The 13,433-nt window shown below is 40.0% G+C and overlaps 1 protein-coding gene across 27 annotated transcripts in view; it reads right to left on the reverse strand.

The window, feature by feature from the left end:
* The window catches only part of RNF180 (ring finger protein 180), a 276,981-nt gene that overhangs the window by 181,490 nt on the left and 82,058 nt on the right, over positions 1-13,433 (reverse strand). For 26 of the 27 annotated variants that reach the window (XM_070587474.1, XM_070587482.1, XM_070587472.1 and 23 more), the window contains one exon: positions 683-817. The exons of the other annotated variant lie outside the window; for it this stretch is intronic. In XM_070587474.1, coding sequence (XP_070443575.1) covers positions 683-817 — 135 coding nt within the window. The remainder of the gene's footprint in view (positions 1-682; positions 818-13,433) is intronic. 27 annotated transcript variants of the gene reach the window in all.

Genomic DNA, 13,433 nt, shown 5'->3' on the forward strand with positions numbered 1-13,433 from the left:
GCTTCTCGGCGGCCCGGGGTTCGCCAGTTAGGATCCCGGGTGCGGACATGGCACTGCTTGGCACGCCATGCTGTGGTAGGCATCCCACATATACAGCAAAGAAAGATGGGCACGGATGTTAGCTCTGGGCCAGGCTTCCTCAGCAAAAAGAGGAGGACTGGCAGTAGTTAGCTCAGGGCTAATCTTCCTCAAAAAAAAAATAAATAAATAAAAACATTTATTTTTACCAAGACAATCAATTAAATGTTTTTACGTATTTTTCAGGTTTTCCTATTGACTTTTTAAACTATACATGAACTTTCTTTCCTAGGCCCATATTGAATACTAAAAAAATATATAATAGGATATTGAATTTCTTAATTCTTAATAGGACCTTGAATTTAATTATGTGATGATGCCTAAGGTTCACTCATGGTGGGGATTAAAAAAACATGGACTTCAACTTATGACCAATCTAGCCCTTGGAACTTTAAGGTCATGTTAATGTTAGCAGCTGAAGGTAAAATTAATTGTAACTGTGAAAGGTGGGATGCCTTTTGAATACCACTTTGAATTGTTTTCAGTGGGTCAGATAAAATAAGGGAAAAGCTAAGTCAGGTGTGGAGGGATATGTGTGCACACGTGGGGTTGCCTGCAGCATTCTTATGCTAGGAAATTGAAGACTGGAGTTAGCAGTACTCACCTTAACCACTTGATTCTCAAGATATTTCATGAAACAATCGGAACTTGCTACACATTTTCTACATTTCCAACAACGAAGAATACTTATGTCTTCTTGATTATAATTTTTAGTTACCAATTCTTCACTTCTTTTCATCTGTGGGAAAATTAATGCATTTTTAGAATATTAAACTGTGTCAGATTAACTCAATTTTCTAAACCCTTAGCACAGCATTAGCTACATGTGGAGCAGAAGGAAGAGAATTATCATTATTTGAGGTACCTACTAGTTATCAGATCTCAGGCTAAGGGCAGCCTATAAAATACGTCTGGGATTGAAAATTCCACTTAATTACGATGATGATGCATTATGTTAGTGACTACCAGCTTATTTTATTTTTGCAGAACATTTTATGCCTATTTCTTTCCATTTTTCTCATATAAAAGTGGCAAAAGGCAACTGCTGAAGGGTCAATTATAGTTACTTCAATGGCTTTAAGAGTCATAAGAAAGAACTATAAATATCTGTGTAAATAGGAAGTTTTGAATAGCCACAGCATTAAATTTTAAACACAATAGGATTTATTGAGTTGTAGTTAATTCTGTGAAAACTGAAAGTACTTACTTTAAATTGGCAACAAAAATCCTTTATCCCAAATGCAGTAATTTCTCTTGCATACTGTACTCAGTGAAACAGTTAACTATACCACATCTTGTTGGTATGTGCAGTCAAACAGACAGTTAGAGAATAGCCCTACCAATTCTGTAGTCTATTTTTACATCTGAGATTTTATGTCAATACTGTGATTTGGACCAATTTGGGGAAACAGTTTTACACTAATAGTAAGGATTCTGAAATAGGTGCAGTGTATTTAATAACTTGCCTGGTAACTATTCATTATAAAGAAAGGAAATGTTAATTTATTAAGCCACCCACAAGGACCTGCCTAGTCCCCTTGCCACAATTCTCATTTTTTAGCTTCTTCATTTTTCATTCATTCAATAAACATTTACTAAGAACTAACCATATGCTACATAATGAGTCAAACTCTGGGGGCACAAAAATGAGTAAATCATTTTCTGTCATAGAGGTGCTCACTATGCTATGGATCAATAATTTTCTACCCTAGATCATTAGAATCACTTGGGAAGCTTTAAAAAATAGTGATGCCTAGGCCCCACTCCTAGAAATTTCAACTTATTCTGAGATGGAGAGGGAGTCAGGAACGTGTACTTTTAAAAAGCTCCCCTGGTGGCTCTATAGTGTGGTCAGGTTGAGGACAGAGATATACTACACAAACAATTAATGAAAATGCAACAGCTGTAAGAACTATAAAAGAGGGAACACAGATGGACCTTAACCCAAATTTAAAGGAAGAATTTAAGGAACTCTGGCTGGCAGGGCACAGCATGACCTTTTGGTAGCCAATCTAGCTGGGACCTTCAGGTAACTTAGGCAGCAGTTCTGTCTCCACTGACATCTTCAGAACCCATCTTAGCCCAGCTGACCACTCTATTTAAACTTTGTCCTCAGTCATCATCAATAATATCTTAATTTGCACATGTCCTGACCTCCTCCTGCTTGATGGATTGTTGAATCTCCCTCCTTTACTTCTTTAGCACGACTTTTCTCTCTATGTATCTTTCTTAGCATCTTTGATCCTCATTTCCCTTTTAACCACCAGTGGTTCTCAGCCAGGAGTGGGGACTGCAGGGAGGGATCATATCAGAACCAACGATGGAGAAACTCCATATCTGCCTATGTTCTCCCCCTCCCTGAGATACACATACACTCTCCCTGTCTCTCCTGCCTCACCTCTCACCCTGCCAAGATTCTTCCCTGACCTTTTGGGTGCGAGTATGTGGTTAGAAAAATCCCTGTAGGTGAGTCCAAGAAGTCTTCACTGAAATTCACACCCTGTGTGACAAGTCTTCCATATCAATGATTTTTTTTAATCTCTATATCTAGTTTTGATCTTTTTCCAAAGTTCAAGACCAATATTTTCAACTTCTTGATGTCAAATGCACATCTCTACATGAATCTCCATCAGGGCCTTTGTACTGGCTGCTTGCTCTATCTAGATTTGTGCTACCCTATAAGGCAGCCACCAGTCAGATATTATCGAGCACTTGAAATGTGGCTTATCTGAACTGAGATGTGCAGTAAGTATAAAATGCACACTGGATTTTGAATACTTAATAGAAAAAAAAGAATGTTAAGTATCTTCAATGGTTTTTATATTAATTTCATGTTGACATATTTTTAATATACTGTTAACTGTAAAAATTAATTTCACTTGTTTCTTTTTACTTTTTTAATGTGGCTACTATAATCTTTAAAAATTACATATATGACTTGTATTATACTCCAACTGGACAGCACTAGACCTTCTTGCTCAGGTCTTTGCATGGTTGGCTCCCTTCTCATCATTCAGATCTCAGGTCAAAGTCATCTCCTCAAATGTGTGGGATACGAAGCACCTGGGGAGTTTATTTAAATATAGGTCAGAAAGCCACATCCTCAGAGATTCTAATTCAATGTTTTTAGGGTAGAAATCTACATATTTTATAAGCACACTAAGGTATTCAATAGTTCAAACTACCTTATCACCATCTAGTCACCTCTCACCCAACTTCCCTCTACTTCTCTTCATCTCCCGTGGGCTTGATACACTCCTAGGAATGACATGATGCATATTCAACAGTAAGGAGAAAAGGTAATATGAATTTGATGCTGCAGTAGCTCCCAGGTACTTCCTACCTTCTGCCATAGCTTCTTAAGCTACACACTACAATCGAAGTTGAATGCATTTATTTATAACTTTTAAATTTCTCCTTTTTCCTTCCTTCTCTCACAAGCATACCTCAGACAGTCCTGAACGTTTACTGCGGTCTTTTAATCTAAGTGATACCTTTGAGAATTGTAAAAAAAAAAATCACTAAAGAAATGCAGACATTTTGTAACTTCTTTATTTTGATTAATTTTGCCTATTTTAACTGCTAACACTCTTTGGTAAAAGAAGGAATGAATTCTAAAAGTGAATGAAAGTAATAGTTTGTAGGACCCATGTATTAACCTCTCACACACTACTTTCTTAGGGAGAAATATAAAAAAAGATAGAAATTACATACAGAATTGATAAGTTGTGAGGAAAGCTGAAATGTACTTTTCAAAATGGTGTGCGTATATTTACATTCATATGTAAATATTATTAATCACCATATGATGAGTGCATGTTAAGTTTTTGTTCCAAGGAATAGGTTTAGTCACTTCTGGAGAGTTTTGAGCAATCTAGGATACATCTAAATATATTTTAAGTAAAAGTGCCAATGATGTTCTGATTGGACCAAGAAGAGACAGTAGCAGAAGGAAAAGTCAGGTGATTTTTTTGAAGTTAATTTTAAATTGTGTTTTGGGCTACAGATATTCATTCCTTCAATAAATATTTGCTAAGAACCTATTATTTTAACAGGGAACACGAAGAATAGCAAACATGTGTATTGTGAAAGTATATGAAAGGGTGAGTGGGATTCTAAGCCAGCTGGGTAGAAGAGAGTAGGCAAAACTGTCAGGGTTCTCAGAAGGAAACATCTAAGTAAAGAACTGATCCTGAGGTGAAACGGAACCTTCTTTCCCCAAATGCTTCTCAGGCTGATTTCTTATAAGGGTAAAGGGCTAAAATATATTTTCTTTATGTGAAATATATTAATATGATATGAAGCATGGTCTTAACCAAAAGGTTGACGATAAGTAGTTATCTAACTTGCTATGCTTTTTTTATATGCTTTTATATTCTTTTTGAATCATAATCAAGATAGAATTCAATAATCAATAATCAAGAAAGGATTCTGATGAGAAAATGGCAGCAAAGATAAGCAGACTGACCTGGCTTCGAAATCCTTTGTTTCTCATGGACAAAAGGAGTAGTTACCCAGAGAGGCTTTTTGTTGGATACAGAGGCAGCTATACCTAGGTTACTGTAGAAGATTGCTAGATAATGGAGACAAAAAAAAGTGGGTATCTTCTCGTAGATAAAGCACTGACCTGGAAGCCAAGAGATGTGGCCTTGTTTATTTTACTTATTTATCGCATCATCTTCCCCAAAAAAGAGTTTAAAGCTCCTGGCACTTTTATTGTTTGCTCTGTCTTTCCTGAACAGCATTTACCTTTGAATAGTTCATGTTACCTAAGCCTCCGTTTAGTACTTACATCACTGCATCACCAGGTATCATACTAACGTGCACATTTGTATCGTCCTCTAAATTGTAAGCTTCCAGAGAAAGGGCGTAACAAGTGTTTCAAGTCCGTATTAGTTTGCTAAGGCTACCATAACAAAGGACCACAGTCTGGGTGGCTTTAACAACAAAAATTTATTTTCTCACAGTTCTGGAGGCTAGAAGGATCTTAGGACCAAGGGGCCGTCAAGGTTGGTTTTTGCAGAGGCCCCTCTCCTTGGGTTTTAGAAGCCTTCTCATGTGCCTCACATGGTCCTCCCTCTGTAGGTACACATATGGTGTCTCTTTGTGAATCCAAATTTCCTCTACTTACAAGGACACCAGTCAGACTGACTTAGGGCCCACCCAAACAGCCACATTTTAATTTAATCATCTCTTTAAAAGCCTTATCTCCAAATACAGTCATATTCTGAGATACTGGGAATTAGCTCTTCAACATACGAATTTGGGGGGACACATTTAGCCCATAACAATCAAATATCATGTGCCTACTGATGTGATGCAATTGGAAGTACTCAGCACCATCTATGAAGTCTTCTCTAAAAAAAAAAATTAGGGGCCGGCACAGTGGCACAGTAGTTAAGTTTGCACCTTCCGCTTTGGCAGCCCGGGGTTTACCGGTTCGGATCCCAGGTCGGACATGGCACCACTTGTCAAGTCATGCTGTGGTAGGCGTCCCACATATAAAGTAGAGGAAGATGAGCTCAGGGCCAGTCTTCCTCAGCAAAAAGAGGAGGATTGGCGGCAGATGTTAGCTCAGGGCTAATCTTCCTCAAAAAAATAAATAAATAAAAATTAACCTGAACCAAATCAAACATCTAAATTTAAGAACCACTTTTTATTTACTATATGAAGAACAGAGAAACATGTTAAATGACACCATGAGGATACACTAGCCAGAGAGAATGTAGGAAATTCTACAGGACAAATGACCTGATTTTTTCAACAAATAAATAAATTCTTAAAGAGGGAGGAGAAAATTAAGAGATTTAAGATATCAATTAAATGCAATATGTAGACCTTGTTTGATTCTTGATTCAAACAAATCAACTCTAAAACTACATTTCTGAGACAATTGGGGAAAATTATACATGAACTAGGCATTAGTTGATATTAAACACTTAATTTTGTAGATGTGATATATAATGCTGTTGTTATGTTTTTTAAAGGTCCTTAGGCTAGAGATAAATATTGAAATTTGGGACATTTGCAGGCAAAATTACATAATATAGAAACAAAGTATATAATATAGAAAAAGGAAACATGAATGGAAGAATAATAGTAACTATTAAAGCTGGCTGATTGACACATGAGGATTCATTATACCATTCTATTTTTGTGTATGTGTGAAAATTTTCCTAAGTTTTTCTTTAAAACTTAATAAACAGAATTTTCAGATGAGACTCTTCTCCACCTTCTACTCAGAGACTAGGTCAATACAGACTTCCTTATAATCTCTCTGTATCAGTAGACTGTTTTTTCTAATCTACTGTCCTACTGAGAACATTGCCCTTAGCAAGTCCTGGCTTTACATGGAGGAGTCAGTTCTGAACTTCCTTCCTCATGGGTACCCAAGGCCTTGGTCTTCCATATGACTGTATTAAAACCTAAGTCTCTAGATTAGTGAGCCTAGCAACCTTACCCTAACACCAAAGATAGTTCTTATGTCATGTGTCTACTTGCCAAGCTGTTGGAGGTAATGCAGAGAACGTGACCACCAGTTGACCTGAGAACTGGACCTGGGCAACTAGAGGCTCCTCACCCACTCCTCTGTGCTTGGAATGTACACTCTCCCCCTGTTCCCACAGTGGGTGCCATTTTCAAGGACACAGCCCTGAGACAGCAATGTGTTGTCGAGACCTGGACATAAACCATCTGGATGGTTTATGTGACTGCTGGGTTCTGTATAAACTTTTTAAGATTTGGCGGCCAGGTATGGAGAGCTACTCATCTTGTGGCTGCTCAAGACAAGCCTCATAGGAAAGCTTCTTTGCTTATTAAAACTGCCACCTACCATCTGGAGGGGTCTGCCTCTTTCTTCAGTCTTTCCTTGCCCTTTGTGTATGGGGGCTGGTTTCACATTTCATTCTGGAAGCTCCCAAGGTTATGAACCAACAATTCGTGAGCCAGCCAGGAGACAGAAGAAATAGGCCATGGGAAAGAGGCATCTACAGGGGAAACGCCAAGCTGGCCATCAACCTCTGTGTTGAGAAGTGTAGCTTGTATGTTAGATGCCTGTGGACTGCCACATGAGTACAGGGATGTCCCAAAAATGCCAGCTGTTTTTATGTATTTGTTTGAGAAACTGCACGTAGCATACTGTGGCAAAGAGGAGAAACTAATGGCTGCCGCAGTGAGCATGCCTCCACTGTGGGCAGTTTGGCTAGCCACTGATGCCCAACTAGAGGCTAAAACTTAAGTTAGAAAGTTGAGGGAAGAGCTGAAATTAGAGAAGGACACATGAGTTGTCCACTACTCTCTTAAGCTTCGGGGCTGAGAGACAAGGTAGAAGAGCAGAATAAGAAGTTAGAGACCTTAGCACGCCATTTTGCAAAACTAGGAGGGCACAAGCTGCTGTAGGTTAAGTTGCCAGCACTTGTGACAAAGCCTTATTAGGATGCTAAGAGGCAGAATCCCTGGGAAAGTGAAGAGAGCAAAGGGGAGGGTGTCACGATGATTGACAATAAAACAGAGTGTCCCATGTCATCGGACGCCTAATGCAAAGGAAAATTTTAAATAGCAACTACCCTAAACTGCTGATAACAGAACTATACACCCTAAAACTCCTAGGAGAAAACTTGCATTCTGTCTTTGTCCATTGCAGTTATAAATCCTATCATATCTTTGAAACGTTAACACCCGAGGAGGTAATCAAAACAGAGACTGAAGGAAAAAAAAGGGAAAAGAGGCTTTTCAAAATACAGACTGCTACACAACCTCCTTGCCCAAAATCCTCCATAATTATTCATCATGGGGAAATACAAATCTTAAAACTTTTCTCCATAAATATTAGTAAAAACCTTTTTGCCACCTGAATGGCTACCTGAAGTACAGCTAAAGTTTTGGAATGAAAGTTAAGGGGTCTCTGTTGTGTCTGTCTGCATGTCTGTCTATGGATATTAGGCATATGTGAAGTTTTTCTCCTTCCAGAGGGTACTGTGAAAATTATTTTATAAAAAAACTACATTCAACTGGCTTAAAGAAAAAATCAGCTTTAATATCAATAATGTACTTATGTAACACTGAAACTGAATTTTCTTTCATCTGATAAAAAGAAAGTTTTCTGGAAGTATTGGTCTGTTCTTTTTTTTCCCACTTTTTTGTACTGAAGTATATTAACATACAACATTATATTAGTTTCAGGTGTACAACACAATGATTCGATATTTGTGTACACTGTGAAATGATCACCACAATAACTCTATTTATTATTGGTCTGTTCTTGATAAGATTGTGAAAGGTTTTTCTTGACCTTTTAAGTAATCTGCCTAGATAACAAAGACTCTTTGTTTTATCAAAGTAATTTCTTGAGCTTCATGTTGTCTTTATCAGGTCTTTGATTACTTAAGAAAACTGAGTCTTCTCCATTAATAGAGCTAAGGTTTTTTTTACAACTATGTAACTTCCTGTATTTGCCTCTGAAGTTTTTAATTGTCATTTTGGTTAAATGAATAACTAAATATTGTTTCACAGTGACCTCTGATCCTATTTAAACAAGTGTTTTCAACCTTCTGATATTTTTGACAAACCTCCCCAAAATCAAATTCTAAATGAAATCTTGTTGACCTTGAACTAACTTTGGGATTTTCCAGAGGGCCTCTAGAACATCTTGAAAGATGTGTTTTCTCTTCTTAGAAAAAAGAGATATTAAACTAATTAGGCTTATCTGATACATTAAATTACATGGGAAGCATTGCCAAATAAAGTGACACTAAATTTACTTCAGGTTATTTTATATTAATATATGTGTTTTTGTTTGGTTGGTTTTTATTTTTGTTTGTTTTTGTTGGTTTGTTTGTTTTGCTGAGGAAGATTAGCCCTGAGTGAACATCTATGCCAATCATCCTCCACTTTATATGTGGGTTGCTGCCACAGCATGGCTGATGAGTAGTATAGGTTCATGTCCAGGATCTGAACCTGCGAACCCAGGCCCCTGAAGCACAGCATGCTGAACTTAACCTCTACACCACAGGGCCGGCCCCAATATATGTTGTTAATATAAGTGTTCCTGCGAAAGTGCGTCATCTTCAAAGAGATTCATGCTAAAGATTCTAACAAGACAAAAACAAGGTTTCTGATAAGTCAGATCAATTTACCCTCAAGTGGGAGGGGCAACAATGGACCTTTCACATGATTCCCCATGGCTGCCTGCACAGCCTCACAATAGTCATAGGATGGTAACCCGAAATCTGTCTCCGTTTTTCTTCCCCATATCAGTAAAATGGACCCATTACATTGATGATATAATGTTAACACGTGAAGACTTGCCTCTGTTGCAGGACACTCTGCAGACTTTGCTGGAACGTCTATGAGGGAGAGGATGGGCAGTGAACCTGCAGAAAATTCAAGGCTCAGGCACCGCCATAACGTTTTGGGGAGTCCTTTGGTTGGGTAAGATGTGCACTGTCCCAGAAGCTATGACTGATAAAATGCAAGCCTATCCAACTCCTAAGAATATGGAAGAGACGCAAGCCTTTGCAGGGATTTTGAGGTTTTTGAAAGACTTATTCTCCACCTAACAGCACTTCTGTCCCTTATACCACCTGGTAAAGATAGAGTATATATGGGACTGGGGATCAGAGCAGCAAGCCAGCTGTCAGAGGGCAAAAATTCTAGTGAAACAAATTAAAGTTCGGGCCTCTCCCAAGCAGGGCTATGATTTCAGTTAGATGTGTCTGTGACTCTAGAAGGTATGGGTTGAGCACCGTGGCAGAGACAACAAAAGGAGAGAATACCCCTAGGATTTTGGTCCCAGAGAGTACAAGGGGGCAAAAACCTGATATGCCCCCAGAGATCAACAGCTGCTAGCAGTGTACACAGTGCTCCTCTAGGTAGAGCCTCTCACGAAGGAACAGCATATCATGGTAAGAACTTCCTTTTCCTATCAAGGAGTGGGTTAAGAATATGTTCCATCAACCCACCACTGCCATGGCACAAACCCCCACTTTGACTAAGTGGCATGCCTATTTGCAGCAGAGGGGCACCCTGTCCGCCAGCCCACTGTCTCTAGAAATGCAGGTGCTTCTAAGCCGTGTAGAGTGTCCAGTTCCTCCAAGTGCCCCCATCCCTATTCCTGTAGTGGCCCCTGTAGTCTGTAGAGAAGGAATAAAAGAAATTCCCAGTGATGTCTGGTATACAGAAGGAAACAGAAACAAACTGCAGCAGCCAGTGGGCTAAATGCAGAGTGGTTTGGCTGGTGATCATTCCTGAGCCCATTAACCCTTTGCACTGAGAGCTGGGCTCTTCTAAAGGTATTAAACCTATGGCTTGGAGAAGGGGAAGCCGATGGATGGACGATCATGAATAAGCCTTTGTGGGATCAGGATACACAGAAAGACATTTGGGTTCACCTACAAGAGCCTGAGGCAATCCCCATTATTTTCGATGTCCCAACTCATAAGGCATTAACACTCCCTGGCAATCAGGAAGCTGATGCTGTAGTTGCGTCACGAGCCCTAGCAACTGACCCATGCAGCAGAATGAATGCTTAATAAGAGCAGCCACTGCAGCATCCAGGTGGGATGGTGTATTGCCAAAGATGCCGGATTGCTCTTGAAATACAGTGACTTGGTTAATGCAAGAAGAGCACATCCTGTGTGTTCTAAACAACACCGAGGCAACTATCAAAGAAGTCTGGAGTCATTCACTGGAGTTCCCAAATGGTAAGTGACTGGTAAATTGATTATATTGGCCCCCTCCTCCGAGTGAGGATTCTAAATATGCCTTGGTTTCTGTGGACGTTGCACCTGGCTTTTTCCTGTTGCAGAGCAAACCATGCTGCCACCATTAAGGGATTAAAGAAGCTGAGTATAAAGTACAGATATCCTTGTTGCCAAAGTGATAGCATTCACATTTCAAAGGTCATGATATGCAAGACTGGGCAAAAGAACATGACATCTCCCCTATAATCTACAAGCAGCAAAGTTAATGGGAAGGATAAATAGAATATTAAAGCAACAGATTAAATTACCAACAGGTAAAACTTCCTGGACTAAAGTACTGTCCCAGGCTTTAGTACATTTAAATGATCAACCAGTAGGGCCTATTGCCCCATACGCCTGACTGGGGACCCCTACTGAGACACCCAATACCATAAAGGTATGGAAGTCATGGGAAACACTGTCTTATCATCATGGATCAACATGCTATGTTGCTGAGAATACCAAGCCTCATCATGCCTGGGGAAAAAATTATCTCCTGGATTTTGCAATGGGATATCCTGCTGAGATGAGTGAGTTACTTCACACCATTGGGTGAGAGGGAGCTATTCAATCTCCATTTGAATCTCACTGTCCTGCTGTAAGCTGGACCTGTTGAAACACAACTATACCTGGAATGAAAAATGCACCACTGAAAGACGGGAGGAGGTATGGGTTCTGGTCTGGCATATGCCACCCCTAGTCCATCTCCGCCTGCCTGGCAGTGCTGCCAACATACATGGTATACACAACCAGGTCAAATTCCTAAAGCTGCCAACCTCCCTCTCCTCAAGGCCAGATAGGCACATTCTGTTTTCCACTGGTATGATTATTTGTCTTTGTTCCCTCCATAGGCCTGGAGGATATTATAGCACATATAGAAGCCCTAACTCAATTCACCCAGCAAGCCTTAAATGATAGCCAACAAAAGCCTGCCCTTACTGAACAGTGAAAGGTCTCTAATGAAAAAAGCTGTCCTCCAAAATAGAATGGCCTTGGACATTACTGCCTTGTAAGGTGGAAGGACCTATGCCATTTTCCAGAGTGCTGTATGTTCACACCCGATGCGTCTGCTAATGTATCATCTTTATTAAATCACATGAGGCTGCAAGCGAACACCCTGAGTGATCCAACCCGCAGCCTAGGGAACTTAATAAATCAATGGTTCAGATCATGGGGCTCTTGGTGGAAAACCTATTACTTATTTTGGGAATTATCTGATCTGTGTTTTCTTTTGCATGTGCCTCTATTGCTGCTGTGGTATCTGCCTCCAGGGCAGCCAGATGCCACCAAACAAGCCACATCCATGCCAGTGAAACCTCTTGCTGATTGCTCACAGCACATTGCAAAAGGGGGGCATACAAAATTTCAAAAGTCAGTTATAAGGGGTGAAATGTTGGAGGGGGTAATTGAGAGGATGTGATCACCAGTTGACCTGAGAACTGGAACTGGGCAATGGGAGATTCCTCACCCCCTTCCCTGTGCTTGGAATGTACACTCTTCCCACCTCTTTCAAGGACGCAGCCCTGCGCGAGCAACGTGTTGCAAGACCATCTGGATGGTATATGTGACTGAACCCAGTTAAAGTTCTGTGTAAAACCTTAGGATTTGGTGGGCGGGTGTGGAGATCTATTCGTCTTGTGGGCACCCAAAAGAAGCCCCATGTAAGTTCTCTTGCTTCTTAAACCTGCCACCTACCAAGGAGGGCAATCCTTGCCCTCCATGTACAGGGGCTGGTTTCAGATTTCACCTGGGAAGCTCTCAAAGTTATAAACCAACACAAGCTCTCCCCACCATGTCCTTTTTGGCTCCTGGGCTTTCTTTTATTTTGCTACAAAGTCATCTGTGCAACTACACAGCACATAATCAAATATTTCTAGAGAAGTTCTAGGTACTTGTAGCATAGGTTTTCAGGTTATCATAACCAGAAGCCTCCCTTTCTGTTGACCACTGCAAGAAAAACTTCTCATTCCTGTTATTTGGCAATGTAACAGAGTTATAGTCATGACTCTCACAGTTTGTTCTGAAAACTGATTCAAAGTGTTGAAGGGAAGGGTTTACAGGGGAGGAAAGAGGATTAAGGTGGATTGAGGGCAAAGCTTCCTTGCCAGCTCTTTCAAAAAGGTAGAATAGGACAGAATCTCTCTTTTTAACAGACCAAGGACGAAATATGGGGAGAGGAAGACATTTCATCCCAAATACTCTATAACCAATAAGTAAATGTGTGACCTCAAAAATTCTGGGCCAGAAATTGCACTGCTAGTCACCAAGATTTTACTTTATGAAAATATGAAGCATTTTATTCTCCACACTGAAAGTAATGCTAGCCCTGATAGCAGTTCCACTACATGAAAGCCAGTACATATGGGGTTAAAACCAAAATCACCTACCCCCTTTCCCTGCCTCTCTAAGTCACATTTATATATAAATATTGGTTTCTTTAACCTTTGTATCCTTGAAGTTTATTACAGGAAAATTGATACCCAGAAAATAACAAGAAGCTGAAGCTCCCCAGACCCCAACTCCTCTGCTTCCTGGCACCAGAATCCACCATCCATCAAGGAGGCAAACAACCAAGAACATTCACTTGTGGATTCCCTTATCTCACCATCTCCGTCC

This window comes from Equus przewalskii, chromosome 20, assembly GCF_037783145.1.
Source record: "Equus przewalskii isolate Varuska chromosome 20, EquPr2, whole genome shotgun sequence".
Lineage (NCBI taxonomy): Eukaryota > Metazoa > Chordata > Mammalia > Perissodactyla > Equidae > Equus > Equus przewalskii.